The sequence below is a fragment of the Trichomycterus rosablanca genome, chromosome 6, assembly GCF_030014385.1.
Source record: "Trichomycterus rosablanca isolate fTriRos1 chromosome 6, fTriRos1.hap1, whole genome shotgun sequence".
In the NCBI taxonomy this organism is placed as follows: domain Eukaryota; kingdom Metazoa; phylum Chordata; class Actinopteri; order Siluriformes; family Trichomycteridae; genus Trichomycterus; species Trichomycterus rosablanca.
In genome coordinates, this window is record NC_085993.1 from 1,973,580 (window position 1) to 1,993,106 (window position 19,527).

At 43.4% G+C, this 19,527-nt stretch overlaps 1 protein-coding gene across 1 annotated transcript in view; it reads left to right on the forward strand.

The window, feature by feature from the left end:
• The window catches only part of lpp (LIM domain containing preferred translocation partner in lipoma), a 175,634-nt gene that overhangs the window by 83,750 nt on the left and 72,357 nt on the right, over positions 1–19,527 (forward strand). Inside the window, exons 4-5 of the mRNA XM_062997237.1 lie at positions 1,799–1,896; positions 8,418–8,540. Of these exons, the coding sequence (XP_062853307.1) occupies positions 1,799–1,896; positions 8,418–8,540 (221 nt within the window). The remainder of the gene's footprint in view (positions 1–1,798; positions 1,897–8,417; positions 8,541–19,527) is intronic.

Below are 19,527 nucleotides of genomic sequence, written 5' to 3' on the forward strand. Positions count from 1 at the left end.
TTGGTTTTAACGTGACTTTATTCTTTCATGAGTTATTTACAAGCTTCTCTTTGTTTACAGCCATTGACATGTCGCAGAGGTTAACACGTGAGGAGCGGATAGAAATTGTGTTGATGTCTGGTGAACGCAGTACCCGGGTCATTGCAGCAGATTTCAATGCAAGACACCCTACGAGACCACCCATCTCCCATGCTACAGTTAGCAAACTGCTTGCCAAGTTTCGTGAAACTGGTTCAGTGTTGGATTTGCCAAAATGTGGACGCATGAAAACTGTCACTAATGAAGAAACATCAGTGGCTGTCCTAGCTTCATTCAGCAAGAGCCCACAGCGTAGCACTCGCCGCATGTCACTGGAGAGTGGCATCGGTCGAACATCCCTTCGGCGGATATTAGCTACTCACAAACGGCACCCTTACAAACTCCAGCTGCTGCAGCATCTCGACGAGGATGACCGAGATCGGCGCACTGAATTTGCAGAATGGGCAAAACAAAAATTGGAACAGGACCCTCAGTTTACACAGAACATTTTGTTCAGTGATGAGGCAAACTTTTATGTGAATGGTGAAGTTAACAAACAAAACCACCGCTATTGGTCTGACACTAACCCACATTGGATAGATCCCTCCAAGACTGTTGGAACACAAAAATTGATGGTATGGTATGGTGTGGTATATGGGGTACAAAGATAGTGGGGCCATTCTTCATCAATGGAAACCTCAAGGCCACTGGATATTTGAAATTGCTACATGATGTGTTTCCCTCTTTATGCACTGAAGCTGGCACGTTCCCTGAGTTTTTCCAGCAAGATGGTGCACCACCACATTATGGGTGTCAGGTCCGAGCATTCCTAGATGAACAGTTTCCTGGAAAGTGGATTGGTCGTCGTGGGCCAGTCGATTGGCCCCCAAGGTCTCCCGATCTGACCCCCTTAGACTTTTATCTTTGGGGTCATCTGAAGGCAATCGTCTACGCTGTGAAGATACGAGATGTGCAGCACCTGAAACTACGGATACTGGAAGCCTGTGCTAGCATTTCTTCTGCGGTGTTGCTATCAGTGTGTGAAGAGTGGGAGAAGAGGGTTGCATTGACAATCGATGGGCAGCACTTTGAACACATTTTATAAGTGGTCAGAAACTTGTGAATAACTCATGAAAGAATAAAGTTACGTTAAAACCAAGCACACCATTGTTTTTCTTGTGAAATTCTCAATAAGTTTGATGTGTCACATGACCCTCTTCCCATATACTAGGAGCTCCGGTTTCCTCCCACAGTCCAAAGACGTGCGGTCAGGTTACTTGGAGACACTGAATTGCCCTATAGGTGAATGGGTGTGTGAGTGTGTGTATGTGCGTGTGCCCTGCGATGGACTGGCGCCCCGTCCATCGTGTTACTGTGTGCCTTGCGCCCATTGAAAAGCTGGGATAGGCTCCAGCACCCCAGGCTCCAGCAGTATATATATATACATTTGTAATATTTACAATTTAATATTTATAAATACACATTTACAATTACAGCATTTAGCAGACGCTTTTATCCAAAGTGACCTACAGTACTGTGTACAGTCTAAGCAATTGAGGGTTAAGGGCCTCGCTCAGGGGTCCAACAGTGGCAACCTGGCAGTGGTGGGGTCTGAACCGCAAACCTTCTGATTACCGACCAGTATCTTAGCTGTACCACTGTCACAAAAATTCAAGAGAATTAACACATCACACCTTTTTCGAAATGTCCCAACTCTTTTGGAAACTGGGTTTGTATTTAAACAAAATAGTGCTTTGATTAAAATATTTGTATTTTACAGGTGACTACCTCCCTCCTCCCCCGCCCGAGCTGGACCACAGCGGACTGTCGTACTCGTCCCTCCCGTCACCCCCAGCGATGGACGAATTTGGCTTCCAGGTACGTTTATACTAAATAACATTAATTACAGTCTCATTTGAAGACACCTAGTTCTCCAGAACAGTGACAACTTGGCTGTGGTGGGGCTTGAACCGGCAACCTTCTGATTACTAGTCTAGTACCTTAACCGCTGAGCCACACAATAACATCATGCACAATCTCTGGTGTCTCATCAAGTGGTATAAAGCACCGGCACTGTTGGACACCTGAGCGCTGCGTCACACTTCACCCACTGGTGGTTTGATGGATAGATCTGGGTTGCCAGATGCCACAAAAAGCTACAGTTGGCTGCTGTTCATAATAATGGGTCATTTTCCATTCATTCATCGTTTGTTTTACCACCGCTTTATCCTGGTCAGGGTCACAGTGGGTCCGAATTATTGTGTAAAAGATAGGGAACACCCCAGAGAGGTTGCCAGTCCATCACAGGACACACACGCACACCTCTACTGCATGTCTTTGGACTGTTGGAGGAAACCCCACAGACACAGAGAGAACATGCAGGCTCCACACAGAAAGGGAATCGAACCCAGGACCTTCTTGCTATGAGGCGACAGTGCGTTTGAGTTTGGGTAAGGTTGCCTCAAGGCAATGACATGCACAATCTCAGGTGTCTTATCAAGTGGTATAAAGCACCGGCACTGTTGGACTCCTGAGCGCTGCGTCACACTTCACCCACTGGTGGTTCGATGGATAGATCCGGGTTGCCAGATGCCAGAAAAATGCTACAGTTGGATCATTCATGAGTTTCATCCATTCATTCATTCATCCATTCACTGTCTGCTTTACCGCCGCTTTATCCTGGTCAGGGTCACAGTGGGTCCGAATCATCGGGTGAAAGTTAGGAAACACCCCAGGCAGGTTGCCAGTCCATCACAGGACACACACGCACACTTACTGCATGTCTTTGGACTGTTGGAGGAAACCGGAGCTCCCGGAGGAAACCCACACAGACACGAGGAGAACATGCAAACTCCACACAGAAAGAGAATTGAACTGCTTCCTGCTATGAGGCGACAGAGCATTTGAGTTATTCCACACCCTGGATGAACCTAAATCCACCTTCTGCATGTTTCGTGAGGGTTGGAGGGAGTTCTTGCAAGGAATATTAAGCTTCTTACAGACAGTGACCAGATGTGAGGATCAAACCCGAGTTCCTAAGCCACCGCACCACCCACAAACCAAAAATGTAAATCACAGCACGGGGAAAAAAAGCTGCTTCCTTTTTTATTATTAATATTCAGCAGCACCTAAAAAGGACGAACGTGATCCGGAACTGAAACCGTTTCCCTTTCACCCCAAGCAGAACGTGAACTTTTGCAAAAAGAACCAAGATTGCACTAATGCGCAGGTGTGTTTGATGTCCAGAACCGCCGTCGCCGCAGCTTCGGGTTTGTCCGGGTCCTGCGCACGTCTCATTATTCATAAATAAAAGGATGTCGAATTATTTCAGCGCAGAAGCAGAACTAAGAAGCGGAAGTGGTCGCGGATCTGAATAATCAGACTCCGCCGCAGCCCGAGTCGCATTGTTTTCCCGTCAGCGAGCGCCCGGCGGGTGGATTTGCATTCGGACGCTAATGCGAGCGCCTCTGGATTTCCGTTCTTCTCACGGACGTTAAAGCTCCGCAGCTCAGTTTGCGATCGCAGAAGAACTTTCCCGACCCGATGACGTCCCCGCTCTGACCGCTCTGACCGCTGATCTGGCCTTCCCGCTGTCATGCAGCTAATTCTGTCGAGCCTCCTCGTGTTTTAACGTCCATTAAGTCGAGCGCGGCGCTTCAGATCGCGCTCCGTGCTTCCGAGCGGGTCCAGACGTGCCGCCGCAGGCCTCCGTTCTGCATCAGACGCTCGGCAAATTGGTCCTTATTGACCTGTTAGCAGTGCAATCATGAATCATAACCACGTGCGCCGGTTTCCATAGGAACGTCCCGCCGGGTCGCCGAAGTTTTGTTCCGCTGCGTGTTTCTTAACCGCGTCTTCGGCTCGAGGTCTCTTCAGATCTGGAGAGCTTTTGCGTGGAAGAGCGGCCGAAGATCGACAAGTCAAGGTGTGACTGAATGAGGTCGTCAAATCATGAGGTTAAATTGTACAGATTATAGGTTATTCATTCCTTCATCCATCCACCCATTCACTCGTCAGTCTGTTCACCTATTCATCCGTCCATCCGTCCGTCCATCCACCCAACCATCCATCCACCCATCCGTCCGTCCGTCCATCCGTCCATCCACCCAACCATCCATCCACCCAACCATCCATCCGTCCATCCGTCCGTCCATCCACCCAACCATCCATCCACCCATCCATCCGTCCATCCATCCGTCCATTCATCCGTCCGTCCATCCGTCCATCCACCCAACCATCCACCCATCCGTCCGTCCATCCGTCCGTCCACCCAACCATCCATCCACCCAACCATCCATCCACCCAACCATCCATCCGTCCATCCGTCCGTCCATCCACCCAACCATCCATCCACCCATCCATCCGTCCGTCCATCCACCCAACCATCCATCCGTCCATCCGTCCGTCCATCCACCCAACCATCCATCCACCCATCCATCCGTCCGTCCATCCACCCAACCATCCATCCACCCATCCATCCGTCCATCCATCCGTCCATCCATCCGTCCATCCATCCGTCCATTCATCCGTCCGTCCATCCACCCAACCATCCACCCATCCATCCGTCCATCCGTCCGTCCATCCACCCAACCATCCGTCCAACCATTCACTCGTCAGTCTGTTCACCTATTCATCAGTTCATCCATCTATTCATTTAACCAACCGTTCATCCGTCCATCCGTCCGTCCATCCACCCAACCATCCATCCACCCATCCATCAGTCCATCCATCTATTCATTTAACCAACCGTTCATCCGTCCGTCCATCCATCCGTCCATCCATTTATCCGTCCAACCATCCATCCGCCCATCCATCCGTCCATCCATCCACCCAACCATCCATCCACCCATCCATCTGTCCGTCCATCCATCCGTCCATCCATCCACCCAACCATCCGTCCATTCATCCACCCAACCATTTATCCGTCCAACCATCCATCCACCCATCCATCCGCCCATCCGTCCGTCCATCCATCCACCCAACCATCCATCCACCCATCCATCCATCTGTCAGTCCATCCACCCAACCATCCATCTGTCCGTCCATCCATCCGTCCATCCATCTGTCCGTCCATCCATCCACCCATCCATCCATCCGTCCATCCATCCACCCATCCATCCATCTGTCCATCCATCCACCCATCCATCCGTCCATCCGTCCGTCCATCCACCCAACCATCCATCCACCCATCCATCCACCCATCCATCCGTCCACCCATTCGTCCATCCATCCGTCCATCCACCCAACCATCCATCCACCCAACCATCCGTCCATCCATCCACCCAACCATCCATCCACCCATCCATCCATCTGTCCATCCGTCCATCCGTCTATCCATCCACCCAACCATCCACCCAACCATCCATCCACCCATCCATCTGTCTGTCCATTCATCCACCCGACCGTTTGTCCATCCATCCATCCATCCATCAATTCCTACATCCATCTGTTCTTCTAATCTTCTGTCCTTCTGTCCATCCATCCAACCAACCATTAGTTCTTCCACCCATCCGTTGACCCAACCATTCATTTGTCCGTCCGTCCATCCATTCACTTGTCCAATCGTCCGTCCACCTATCCTTCCATCCATTCTTCCATCCAACCATTCACTCGTCAGTCCATCCATCTATTCATTTAACCATCTGTCCATCCACCCAACCATTCATCCACCCATCCATCCACCCATCTGTCTGTCCATTCATCCACCCGACCGTTTGTCCATCCATCCATCCATCAATTCCTACATCCATCTGTTCTTCTAATCTTCTGTCCATCCATCCATCCATCCAACCAACCAACCATTAGTTCTTTCACCCATCTGTTGACCCAGCCATTCATTCGTCCATCCGTTCATCTATTCACTTATCCATCCGTCCGTCCATCCATCCGTCCATCCACCCAACCATCCGTCCACCCAACCATCCGTCCATCCATCCACCCAACCATCCATCCACCCATCCATCCATCTGTCCATCCGTCCATCCGTCTATCCATCCACCCAACCATCCACCCAACCATCCATCCACCCATCCATCTGTCTGTCCATTCATCCACCCGACCGTTTGTCCATCCATCCATCCATCCATCCATCAATTCCTACATCCATCTGTTCTTCTAATCTTCTGTCCTTCTGTCCATCCATCCAACCAACCATTAGTTCTTCCACCCATCCGTTGACCCAACCATTCATTTGTCCGTCCGTCCATCCATTCACTTGTCCAATCGTCCGTCCACCTATCCTTCCATCCATTCTTCCATCCAACCATTCACTCGTCAGTCCATCCATCTATTCATTTAACCATCTGTCCATCCACCCAACCATTCATCCACCCATCTGTCTGTCCATTCATCCACCCGACCGTTTGTCCATCCATCCATCCATCCATCAATTCCTACATCCATCTGTTCTTCTAATCTTCTGTCCATCCATCCATCCATCCAACCAACCAACCATTAGTTCTTTCACCCATCTGTTGACCCAGCCATTCATTCGTCCATCCGTTCATCTATTCACTTATCCATCCGTCCGTCCATCCATCCGTCCATCCACCCAACCATCCATCCACCCAACCATCCGTCCATCCATCCACCCAACCATCCATCCACCCATCCATCCATCTGTCCATCCGTCCATCCGTCTATCCATCCACCCAACCAACCATCCATCCACCCATCCATCTGTCTGTCCATTCATCCACCCGACCGTTTGTCCATCCATCCATCCATCCATCCATCAATTCCTACATCCATCTGTTCTTCTAATCTTCTGTCCTTCTGTCCATCCATCCAACCAACCATTAGTTCTTCCACCCATCCGTTGACCCAACCATTCATTTGTCTGTCCGTCCATCCATTCACTTGTCCAATCGTCCGTCCACCTATCCTTCCATCCATTCTTCCATCCAACCATTCACTCGTCAGTCCATCCATCTATTCATTTAACCATCCGTCCATCCACCCAACCATTCATCCACCCATCCATCCACCCATCTGTCTGTCCATTCATCCACCCGACCGTTTGTCCATTCATCCATCCATCCATCCATCCATCCATCAATTCCTACATCCATCTGTTCTTCTAATCTTCTGTCCATCCATCCATCCATGCAACCAACCAACCATTAGTTCTTTCACCCTTCTGTTGACCCAGCCATTCATTCGTCCATCCGTTTTTCCATTCATCCATTCACTCGTCAGTCCGTTCACCTATTCATCAGTCCATCCATCTATTCATTCCCACATTCATCTGTTCTTCTAATCTTCTGTCCTTCTGTCCATCCGTCCACCATCTATCCATTCTTTGGTCAATCCATCTATTCATCCATTTTTCAGTCAGTTTACCCATTCATCTGTCCATCCATCCATCCATCCGTTCTTCCAATTATCTGTCCATCCGTACTTCCAGCCATACTTCCAGTCATCCAGTTTCCTGCCACCCATCCATCCCTCCGTCCAGCCGTCCGTCCATCCATCCATCCTCCAGCTGCCTATCCGTCCAGCCACAGAACCATTCGTCTCTCAATCCAACCATTCGTCCACTGTCCGTCCATCCATCCATCCATTCATGCATTCAACCAGTTGCCCCTTGATTCATCCGTCCGTCTGTTCGTCCATCCATCTGTTTTCCATCTGCCTGTTTGTCCAGCCACCAAACATTCATCTCTCCAGCCATCCATCCAACCATTTGTCCTTCCAACCATCCACTTAATCATCTGTCTTTCCTTCGTTCCGTCCGTCCGTCCGTCCACCCAACCATCCATTTATCAATCCATCCATTCTATCCCTCTGTAATTTGCATTATATTTATGTAAAATGTTTAAATGGACTTGTATAGATTGTATAGATCCATCTAAACATCCGTCCACGTGTCCATTCACTTCTCTTTAATCTTCACTATCTTATTTATATATTAATTATCCAGATGTACATGTTTTGTTGTGTATTAGGTAAAAACCCTCCACTCATTTCCTCTCGTCCTCTCTGACTCTCTGATCTCATTTCCTTTTACTCTGTTTTTATTTCCCTGCTCTGATAAATCAGCTCCACCGCTACGCTAATGCAGCAAGCGCAGCAATTACCAAACCCTTCAGCTCTCAGTACGTCTGATACTGAGCACGCTCCATCCGTCCACCGCCGTTACGTTCAGGGACGCGTCCACCCTCCACCTGCCTGGGAAGGGACCTTCCCTAAACTTCTCCTCTCTGTCTATCAGTCAGTTTGTCTGTTGCTAAATCACCTCGACACTGAAGCATTTTTCCGCTTCCTGTTTCTCTCAGCGTCTCTGTGACCTTTTCCGTTCAGTTCAGCGTGATGTTTATCAGACCTGTGATCTTTAGACTCCTGAAGTAGATCTGATGTTCTGTCCTGGTTTAAAGTCGTGACGCTTGTTTGTTCCTCAGATCAGACGTCCGGAGAAGACCCTGGAGGAGCGGCGCTCCAGTCTGGACGCTGAAATCGACTCCTTGACCAGCATCCTGGCCGATCTGGAGAGCAGCTCGCCGTATAAGAGCCGTACTCCACAGGTAAGCCCGTCCAACAAGCTGATTATTGTAAACTTTACTGTAAACTGGATGACCAAAAGTATGTGGACATCGTGTCTGCATGTTAAGTTTCGGCAGTGAGTCACGCTAGGAGCCATTATGCGCCTCATGAGCCTGAATTCGCTCCAGGTGGAAGTTAATCTATTGATCACGGTTTCTCTCTATCAGACTTGCAAGCTCCTTTCTTCTCTGAAACTTTGAGCTTTATTGGTGCAGAGTTTTGGGCCTCGTGACTCTCCTGTAAACCAAATGACCAAAAGTATGTGGACATCTGATCTACATGTTAAGTTTTGACAGTGAGTCACGTTAGGAGTTGTGTTAATTCGCTCCAGATGGAAGTTATTCTATAGATCACGGTTTCTCTCTATCAGACCTGCCAACTCTTTTCTTCTCTGAAACTGTGAGCTTTATTGGTGCAGAGCCTTGGGCCTCGTGACTCTTGTGTTAACTAGGTGACCAGAAGTATGTGGACACCGTGTCCACATGTTAAGGAGCCATTATGCGCCTCATGAGCCTGTATTTGCTCCAGGTGGAAGTTATTCTATAGATCATGGTTTCTCACTCTCGCACTGTTTTCTGAAACCCCGATACCAACCTGATTTTCAGGAGCTTTATGGTTGCGTTTTGGATCTCGTGACTCTCCTGTAAACCAGTTGACCAAAAGTATGTGGACATTTACGCGATCTACATGTTATGTTCAGGTGTAGGATGAAGAAGGCCCAGTTATGAATCCAACGATACACTTTCAGTTATATATTTTTCTTTTTTTTTTATGTGTACCAGTCATTTGTCATTTTTGGAAGTCTAAAATTACAGTGACCCACATCATTAATGGATGTTAAATGAAGTTTAGAGCAGACAGCTGGAGTTGAAGCCTAGGGCACTTTGCTAAATAGTTTGACAGAATGAATGTAGGCCAGCGTGTGTATCCGGAGTCGACGTGATGCTTCTGGAGCGACCGACTCCCACCTGTTAGACGGGCGAGCCTGGTGAAACCGGGAAGCTTTTATTTTCGACTCCCTGAGCTTACAACCTGTTCCTGTTTGTGTCCTCCCAGGTCCTGTTTTTAATTAGTCACTCTCTGGAGGCATCAAGAAAAGTCCTCAATTCTCAAGTTTTTATAGATCTGAATGCAGCTTTATTTTGTATAAACTTACTCGTACCAGGAGCTCGAACTAAATACTCACCTGTTTACCTGCTTATTCGTGGAATTAACCAATCAGCCAATCAGGTGGCTGCATTTTATTGAAACAAATCACATGATATGAGTCCGAATCCGACAGACTGATGGTTTGAGCGTGTCCAAAACTGCTGATCTCCTCTCTACATGGTAGTACTGAACTATTATTACTGGGTTTTTATTTTATTTATTTATTTTCTATTATTATAAAAAGAACCCAAGGGAAGGACGCAAACAGAACACAGCGGTACCTTGAAACTCAGCGTCAGTCGGTTCTGGGAGTGGCGTCGTCGAGTTTTGAGGTATTTTTCCCCATAAGGATGTTTGTGAAACCTGTTAATGCGTCCATGGTCCCGTGGAGCTGCAGATATTTTAGTCTCATGTAAAATAATGAGGTTGTTTTTGACACTTAAACAACAAATATTATATAAACACACTGAAATACAATTACTAACAGTTACACATCAATAATAATACAATAAAAGCTGCACTTTAGTTTTACTTCTTTATTGTTTCCTGATGCTTCTTAATGCTGGAGATGCTCGATCTTGGAATACCGTATTCCCTTCAGCACCGGCGCATTCACATGAGAAGTGACAATGTACTAAAAGTGACTTACTGTAGTAAAACAGCGAGTGAGGAATGTGATTAGTGGAGGAACTTATGAGCAGTAATAATGAAGAGAAGTTTAGTGCTCCTGTCTCCTTCTTTTACTACATTAAACCACGTTAAGCTTTATTTTGAACCAGAAGCGTTTTAGACTCTGGGAGAAACTGATTCTGATTCTCACCGTTTCTCAGAAGCTGGAGCTGTAACACAAGTTTAAAAGTGAAACAGGGAGGAGAATCCAGATAAACACAGATACATGTGGAGCTGTAACCCTGGATCTGACACGTGATTCACACGCTGATGACGTTTTATCGCTCGAGCCGAGCGCCGAACAAAGCGACGGTCACACACACGTCGAGTTTAAGGGAACAAGTTTCTCCATGAAGGCCGTTGAGTTTAGGGGACGTCGAGTTACAAGGTACCGCTGTATATAAATAAAAGATGCAAAAAACATCCACAGATGTATGGAACCTTTAGAACCAGCAAGGCACAAGCGGAACTCCAACTAGTGCACCCCGGTATAATGTAGATTATGGGCTGGGCTTGCTCCAGTAAAAGGGACGTCACGCAACCTCTGGGGCGATTCACCATGAGTCCCAAAACTCGACAATACAGCTTTTAGAGAAATGTATTCTGGCATGGCGAAACGTATGAACCCATATCGCTCTTTTACTGTAGGGGGCGCTCTTTTATTCAGGAATTAAATAAAACAGATCCCTCCTACAGAACAGACAGTTTACTAAACACAACACACTTAACGACAACGGTGACTCACTAATGCAACACAACACAAGCTTTTGGAACACAACTATCTGCATCTCAGACGTCTGACCAGGTTCTTCAGTCAGGGTTCTTGATAGAATACCAGGCTGTAATGAATCAGCATCATCAGAATCCCGACCAGATTCCTGCAGATGTTGACAGAGCTGATGTCGTGTAGTGAAGCTGAACCATCTCACGTTTGTTTGTTGTTCGTCCTCGTCTCAGCATGATTCGATCTGGTCGGCTGCAGTCGCGCAGCATCGGTACCACTCCGTGTTTGTAAACAGTGCGACCGAGTTAGAAAGCGATTCCTTGAGATGACGATTTGATGAAGCTTTTATAAAGCCGGTGTAACGAGGTGAAGTTTATCACTGTTCTCGCTGCGCTTTCTGCTTCAGCGTCTGAAATGTCATTAAATGTCACATCGAATCACAGCGGGCTTAAAATATTCACTTAAATAAACCGCTGTTATATTTTATTATAGATGATTAATAAAGGAAATTATTCTTAATTTTAAATAAAAGCAATGTATTTATATCATCATCATCATCATCATCATCATTATTATAATTATTATTATTATTGGAAAATTATGCAATAATAATTATAACAACAATTAATAATAATAATAATAATAAAATTATTATTAATAATATTTTTATTATCATTATTATTGTTATTATTTAATAAGTTTAAATAATAATAATAACAATATTATTATTATTATTATTATTATTTTAAATTATCATCATCATTGATTTGTTTTCAAATGTAAAGTGTGTTATAAATAAAATTTATTATTATTATTATTATTATTATCATCAATTATTATTATTATTATTATTATTTATTAGTATTATTGTAAATTATTTTATTATTATTATTATTATTATATTATATTATTATTAATATTTATAATAAATATTATTATTATTGTTATTATTATTATTATTATTATTTATAATAAATATCATTTTTTTCTTCTTCTTATTAATATTATTATTATTATTATATATAATAAATATTATTATTATCATTATTAATATCATTGTTAATATTATTATTATTATTATTGTTACTATTATTATTATTATTATTTATAATAAATATTATTATTATCATTATTAGTATTATTAATATTATTATTATTGTTATTATTATTATTATTATTATTTAAAAAAAGAAAAAAAAATCTGTTTTAATATTACAGTGTGTGTGGCTGCTTATTAATTTATTATTTATTTATTTATTTTTATTTTTTTGATGGGGGCAGGATTCATTTCCTCAGATCTCAGACAGATACCCACTCGTGTTTAGACATCACGTCTCTTTTTTTACACACAGTGATGAATGTTTCTCTCTCTCTATAATCAGAAGCTTGACTAATGACTGTAATTAACTTTGCTTTTGTTGTTTGTGTTTTTTAATATATAAACATCATTTGTTTTCATAACTTGAGCTGTTTTGACGTGTAAATGGTTTCAGCTTTCTGTTTCGCTCATGTAACTCCAGCATCAAGATTCTCTCCCTTATCTGTTCCCTTATACACAAACACATTCAACCAAGTGCCACTCAAACACTCTTCCATCCCGAAATTCCAAACTGCTCGGATAGGATGTAGAAGAACCAGACCAGGCACAACTAAACCTCTCTCAGAACTGAACTGCACTGCAGTTAAAGGTTAAAGGTTTTACAGGAACACTATGTACCAAAAACGATCTATGAAAGTAACAAATTCATAGAGTTGGGATCCAAACCCACAACCTTCAACCCTTTCTTAAGCTTTTGACTGAAGTCATTAATTCTAGTTAAATTTAAAGCAGTGCTTGCATCCCTCCCTCCGTTCCTCCGTCTCCCTCGTTTCTCATTCGTGCTTCGTCTCGAAATTGTAATTAAGGAATCCATTCGCCGGCCGGTTTGCATTGGACCATGGGAAATCTCGTCTGAATCTGTTCTCTCTCCGCGCCCGTACCGCTCGGTTCTGAGTGTGTACGCCCTCGGTACGACACGGGCTGCACGGTCTCTGAGCATTTACGTTTACATTTTTAACATTTAGCAGACATCTTTATCCAAGGACCTTGCTCAAGGGCCCAACATTAGCAACCTGCCAGTGGTTGGGCTTGAACCAGCGACCTTCTGAATACCAGTCCAGTACATTTTACATTTTCAGCATTTAGCAGACGCTTGAATCCAAAGCGACTTACAGTACTGTGACAGTGTACAGTCTAAGCAATTAAGGTTTAAGGGCCTTGCTCAAGGGCCCAACATTGACAGCTTGGCAGTGGTGGGGCTTGAACCAGCGACCCTCTGAATACCAGTCCAGTACATTTTACATTTTCTAGCAGACACTTTTATCCAAAGCGACTTACAGTACTGTGACAGCATGTTGTCTAAGCAATTGAGGATTTAGGGCCTTGCTGAAGGGCCCAACAGCAGAAACTTGGCAGTGGTGGGGCTTGAACCAGCGACCTTCTGAATGCCAGTCCTTCTAGCAGACGCTTTTATCTAAAGTGACTTACAGTACTGTGACAGTATATTGTCTAAGCAAAAGGATTAAGGGCCTTGCTGATGGGCCCGACAGCAGCTACAGGTCAGTGGTGGGGCTTAAACCAGCGACCCTCTGAATGCCAGTTCAGTACCTTTAACCACTAGGCTACAGCACTTATTTTTCTAATAATAAACGAGATCATGTTCCAGCAGGGGAGTGGAGGCTGTTATGGCCACCAAGGCTGTAGCCATGTATTTAACATTGTTTCAATTGTGTGTGTGTGTGTGTGTGTTTAAGAACAACTGATAGGGACATGGTTCTGTTCCAATTACTGAGGGTATTAGGGGGTCTGACCATCCTAATTAATGCTTATACCCCCCAAAAAAGGGGTCTCAATCCCCCAAAATTGACCCCCCTCCCCAAGTGTCACTGTATAATTCACACTCTGAATAAGAACGCTGACGGATCCTGACGTTACGCACTTTTACATCAGTTAATTGAGGGGGTGTTTTAGTTTTATCATATCTGACTTTTTTGGGGGGTGGGGGGGTGTCCCTTTAATATATATTGTGATTATATATTGTGATTATATATTGTGATGACCATAAAGCTCAGCAACGCGCTCAACGATCGATGTAAAGTTTGCATTTACATCTTCAGCATTTAGAATTGAGACTGTATAAATGGCAAGCGATTAAGGAATGAGGGCCTTGTTTAAGGGCCCAACAGTGGCAAGCTGGCAGATGTGGGGCTTGAACCAGCGACCTTCCGATTACATTTACATTTCCGGCATTTAGCAGACGCTTTCATCCAAAGCGACTTACAGTCTAAGCAAGTGAGGGTTAAGGGCCTTGCTCAAGGGCCCAACAGTTGCAACCTGACAGTGGTGGGGTTTGAACCAGCGACCTTCTGCTTACTGGTCCAGTACCTTAACCGCTAGGCTACAACTGCCCGATTACTAGTCCTGTACCTTAAACCTGCTCTGGTGCTGGTTCTGGTCCACCATTCTGCAGCGCTGGCGTGAACTTAACCTGGCTGTCCAAAAAGCCAAGTCTCTTTTTGAAGTTCAACTTCTATACTAAGTAGTTAAGTGTCTACTAACCTAGTATCTATTTTGGGGTAGATGGGGGGCAGGGGCGAGGTTAGGGGGTTGGGGTTAGGGTTCCTCGCCGGCTCCTTATTGACTTTAAACCCAGACGTTCACCAAGGGAACATTTCTGATGCTTTTATCCGCGGCCTTATTCTTTAAAAACATTTATTTGCGAACTGAGCTCTGAAGGTGCCGTCCATTTATTTTTGATTCCTTCTTTCTTTGTTATTATTTTTTACTATTTTATTTAATCTATATTCTCCTGACACGCCCTCTTTTCGACTAGGCGCGCTCCACCGAACCCTTCTTATTCGCCCGTACTTTGATGGATTGTCGTGTGAGGTCGGTCTCGCGCGGGAAGAGTCATGCGCTGATCTCCACTTATGTACAGGCGCCTCTGGCTACTAACCACGCCCGTCCCTTTTTTAGTCCTGTCTTTTCCCCACCCAGCAGACTAGTGGGCAGTTTTGTCTGCTGCACTGTGTGCACTGCCGATCGTGCCTGCTTTGGGGCGCCCAGCCGACCGGCAGCAGAGCTGAGATTTGAGACTTGCTGATTTGTGACCTGATAAAGTTGGTATTTCAAGAGCGTCGCTTTTGCACCTTTGAAGTCTAACCGAAAAAGGCGCTTCCTCCATTTCCCACGAAGCGCTCGGAGATCAGATGCAGGATGAATAATAATAATAATAATAATAAGAAGAAGAAGCAGAGAAAGCTCGGACGTAAAAGCCTCGTGCTCAGAACTTCACTTCAGCGGAAAAGAAAACGACTTCCACTCCGGTCATCCGGATGACGGTCCGCGTTTCCATCACGATTACAGCCCAGCCGTGATTCTTACAACGATCAAAACAGGGTCCGTTATCAGAAAGGGAAAACGACAAAAAAGATCAGATCTGATCGCCGTCCCCCAAATGAGAACATCAAAGCTTACGTAATGCCAACCTCTCAACTCTGCGCTCCTCGACGAGGTTTGGACCCTCTCAGCTCCAGGGGTGCCGTACAATGACCGTACATGTGTATACACTGATCAGCCATAACATTAAAACCACCTCCTTGTTTCTACACTCACTGTCCATTTTATCAGCTCCACTTACCATATAGAAGCACTTTGTAGTTCTACAATTACTGACTGTAGTCCATCTGTTTCTCTGCATACTGTTTTTAGTCAGGACCCCCACAGAGCAGGTATTATTTAGGTGGTGGATGATTCTCAGCACTGCAGTGACACTGACATGGTGGTGGAGTGTTAGTGTGTGTTGTGCTGGAGTTTTTAAACACCGTGTCCACTCACTGTCCACTCTATTAGACGCTCCTACCTAGTCGGTCCACCTTGTAGATGTAAAGTCAGAGACGATCGCTCATCTATTGCTGCTGTTTGAGTCGGTCATCTTCTAGACCTTCATCAGTGGTCACAGGACGCTGCCCACGGGGTGCTGTTGGCTGGATGTTTTTTGGTTGGTGGACTATTCTCAGTCCAGCAGTGACAGTGAGGTGTCACTAACACACCACCCCCATGTCAGTGTCACTGCAGTGCTGAGAATGATCCACCACCTAAATAATACCTGCTCTGTGGGGGTCCTGACCATTGAAGAACAGCATGAAAGTGGGCTAACAAAGCATGCAGAGAAACAGATGGACTACAGTCAGTAATTGTAGAACTATAAAGTGCTTCTATATGGTAAGTGAGTGTAGAAACTCAGGCACATCTCCTAACAGAGTGGTTGTGTGTATGTAAACTTACACCTATATATAAATTTAAAGTGGAAATGTTTAATGTATGTATAAAAACAACTAAATAGAGTTGAAATCTGTTTTTCTCGCTGTATTTTATCCCAGTCTCGGAATAATCGATGTGCAAACGTGCAAAAGTTCCAAACAGCCGGAGGTCTCGGCTTTTCTTAAGGCCGACACCTTAAATCATATTTAATGTGGTGCGTCTCGGGGTATTTGTAAGTGCTGATACGGAGCAGAAGCCGAGACTGAAGTGAAAAGCTTTTTAATGGCTGTAGCTGCGGATAGTCGCATTACTCCACGCCTGATCGGGCTTCAGTGCTCCGGCGCAGCACGGCCACCGTCTCACTTCCTGCCAGAGCATGACGACGGATATCGAGGGGATTAGAAAACGGTGCGACCGCGCTCGAGTTCAGAGGGGAAGTTCAGGGTCCTCAACTAACACGCGCTCGACACGGAGACGGACGTAAAGCAGAAACACAGAGCAGAAATGAAGAGCTGTATGAGTGGTGGGGTTTTCCCTCCGCGCTCCCCTCGCCGTCTAAAATGCAAACTCGAGAGATTTATCCGGGCCCCGGGGCCCCGCACGGGCTTTCCTAATCTCCTCTAACGTGTCACAAGCTTTTCTTAGCAGCCGCGCACAAATTTCACACTTGCAGTTTTGCAAAAGTCACTTCAGATCAGAACTTTTAGGGGGGAAAAAAAACTTTTCACACAGTCTCGATTTCTTTTAAATGTCGAGGCTTCATCGTAAAGATCCCAGAGCTTTAATGTCTTTGTTTCAGCTGAGTTTAGAATAAAATTATAAACTTATAAACCTTTAAACACGTGCAAACTAATTTAAACTGCATTCTGATTGTAAAGCCCCAGGAATGCAGTAGATCCTGCTCATTAGAAAAAAACATAGCTGTATAAACTGTATATAAAATAAACATTGACATTGTGATGCTAAAGCTCTATGTGGGTGGTTTTGGTTTTATTAAGATTGTTTTTTTTATTTTTATGACCAAAGCAGCTCATAAAAAAGTCATAAAAGTCTGTCAATTCTGTCATTTTAACTGCAATGTAGGCAAGTCTGACCCTCATATTTTATTATTATTATTATTTTATTCTGTATTTTATAATTTTTTATTTTATTTATTACTTTTTTATATTATTAGTATTATGTTTTGTTTTTATGACAAAAGCAGCTCTGGTATTTCTGTAATTTTAATTGGAATGTAGGCAATTCTGACCCTCATCGTTTATTATTATTATTATTATTATTAGTTTTATTTTTGTTATTTTTATTATTATTATCATTAATTTTATTATTATTATTATATTTTTATTATTTTTATTATTATGATTATTATTATTAGTTTTATTTTTGTTATTACTACTATTATTATTATTAACATTAGTTATATTATTATTATATTTATTATTATTATTTGTTTTATTTTTTTAATTATTGGTTTTATTATTATTATTATTATTTTATTATTTTTTTATTTATTTTAATTTTATTTTAAAAAATTTTTATATTATTAATATTAGTTTAAATAACCTTTAGAATAAATTATAGCTTAGCGATTAAGGTACTGAACTAGATTGCTGGTTCAAGCCCCACCACTGCCACAGTGCCGCTGTTGGGCCCCTGAGCAAGGCCCTTAACCCTCACTTGCTTAAACTGTATTCAGTCACAACTAAATGCTGCAAATGTAAATATAAATGGTTGATCCTATTTTTTTGTGGTCCATGGTCATATGTGGCTGTCGTTGTTCTGTTGTTGCTACTGGAATAGTCTACAGTTAAAGATTATGTACAACACGGATAGTTCTGGATTTAATGCGAACTATAGTGTACTGTAGGGAACTCTTCAATAAAAGGGTTATTATTATTGTTTATTATGAATTATTATTAATGAGTTATTACGATATTATAACATCACAACAGCTACAGTTTAGGACCCGCGGTGGGGTCAGAAGCTTCCCTGATCTCCATTTAAATCATTTAAAGGAACTGAAAGAGGAATCCGACTGATTCGTTCTTATTATTTTTAGACGTAATGAATTTATTAGCATGAAAGGAAGTCTGCGCTCGATGCTATCCTGTCCCTGATTTCATTAGCGAGTAAAAGAGCTGATTCCCTCGCTCTCATCTAACGGCTGGAAAATCTGCCGTGACGTTCGGATGATTTTAGGGTTTTTTTTATTCTCTGTTAAGTTCCTACTGGGTTCTAACGTCTTCAGAGATAAAATATTTATCTACAGTATTATAAAAGCATGTAGAATTGGAATGAGACCGTTTTACTGCTTTGCTTCATGGTGCCACGTTCAGGCCTTTTTATATTATATATTATTATTTATTATATTTTATATATCTATATGTACATATTAGATTATTTATTACTTAATTAGTCCTGTTTAACTTTGTATAATCCCAACTTGTTTTACCTAAAATGGCATAAACACATTTACAGGCTTTTAAATAGTCCAGATTTATTTATTTATTTTATTTTATTTTTTTATTTATCCATTTATTTTTGGCTGCTTCTGTATTTAGGCGTCAGCACAGCAGATCTGGTCCTCATATCAGACTTGGTACAGTTTTTACGCCGGATGCCCCTCATGACGCATCCATCCTATTTCTATCCGGGCTTTGGACTGGCACTGAGAGCCTCGCTAAACCCCCCCCCCATTAGCCAGTTTTAGATGAAATGTACCACCCGAGCACACTTTATTTAGTCAGGAATGAAAGCACAAATATGAATGAATGACGGAAGAAAGGAAAAAAAGGAATAAATGAATGAATGAATGAATGAAGTAAGGAAAAAAGGGAAGGAAGGAACAAATGAATTAATGAATGATTTATATGGAGGGAGGGAGGAGAATCAGATAAATGAATAAGTGAATGAAGGAATGAATGAATAAATTATATGAAGGAAAAAAGGAAGGAATACTATAAATGAATGAATGAATTATATGAATAAATGGATGAATGAAGGGATTATATGAATGAATGAGTGAATTAATTATATGAATGAATGATATGAATATTTGAATTAATAAGTGAATTAATTGAATGAATGAATAAAGGAAGGAAGAAACAAATGAATAAATGAATGA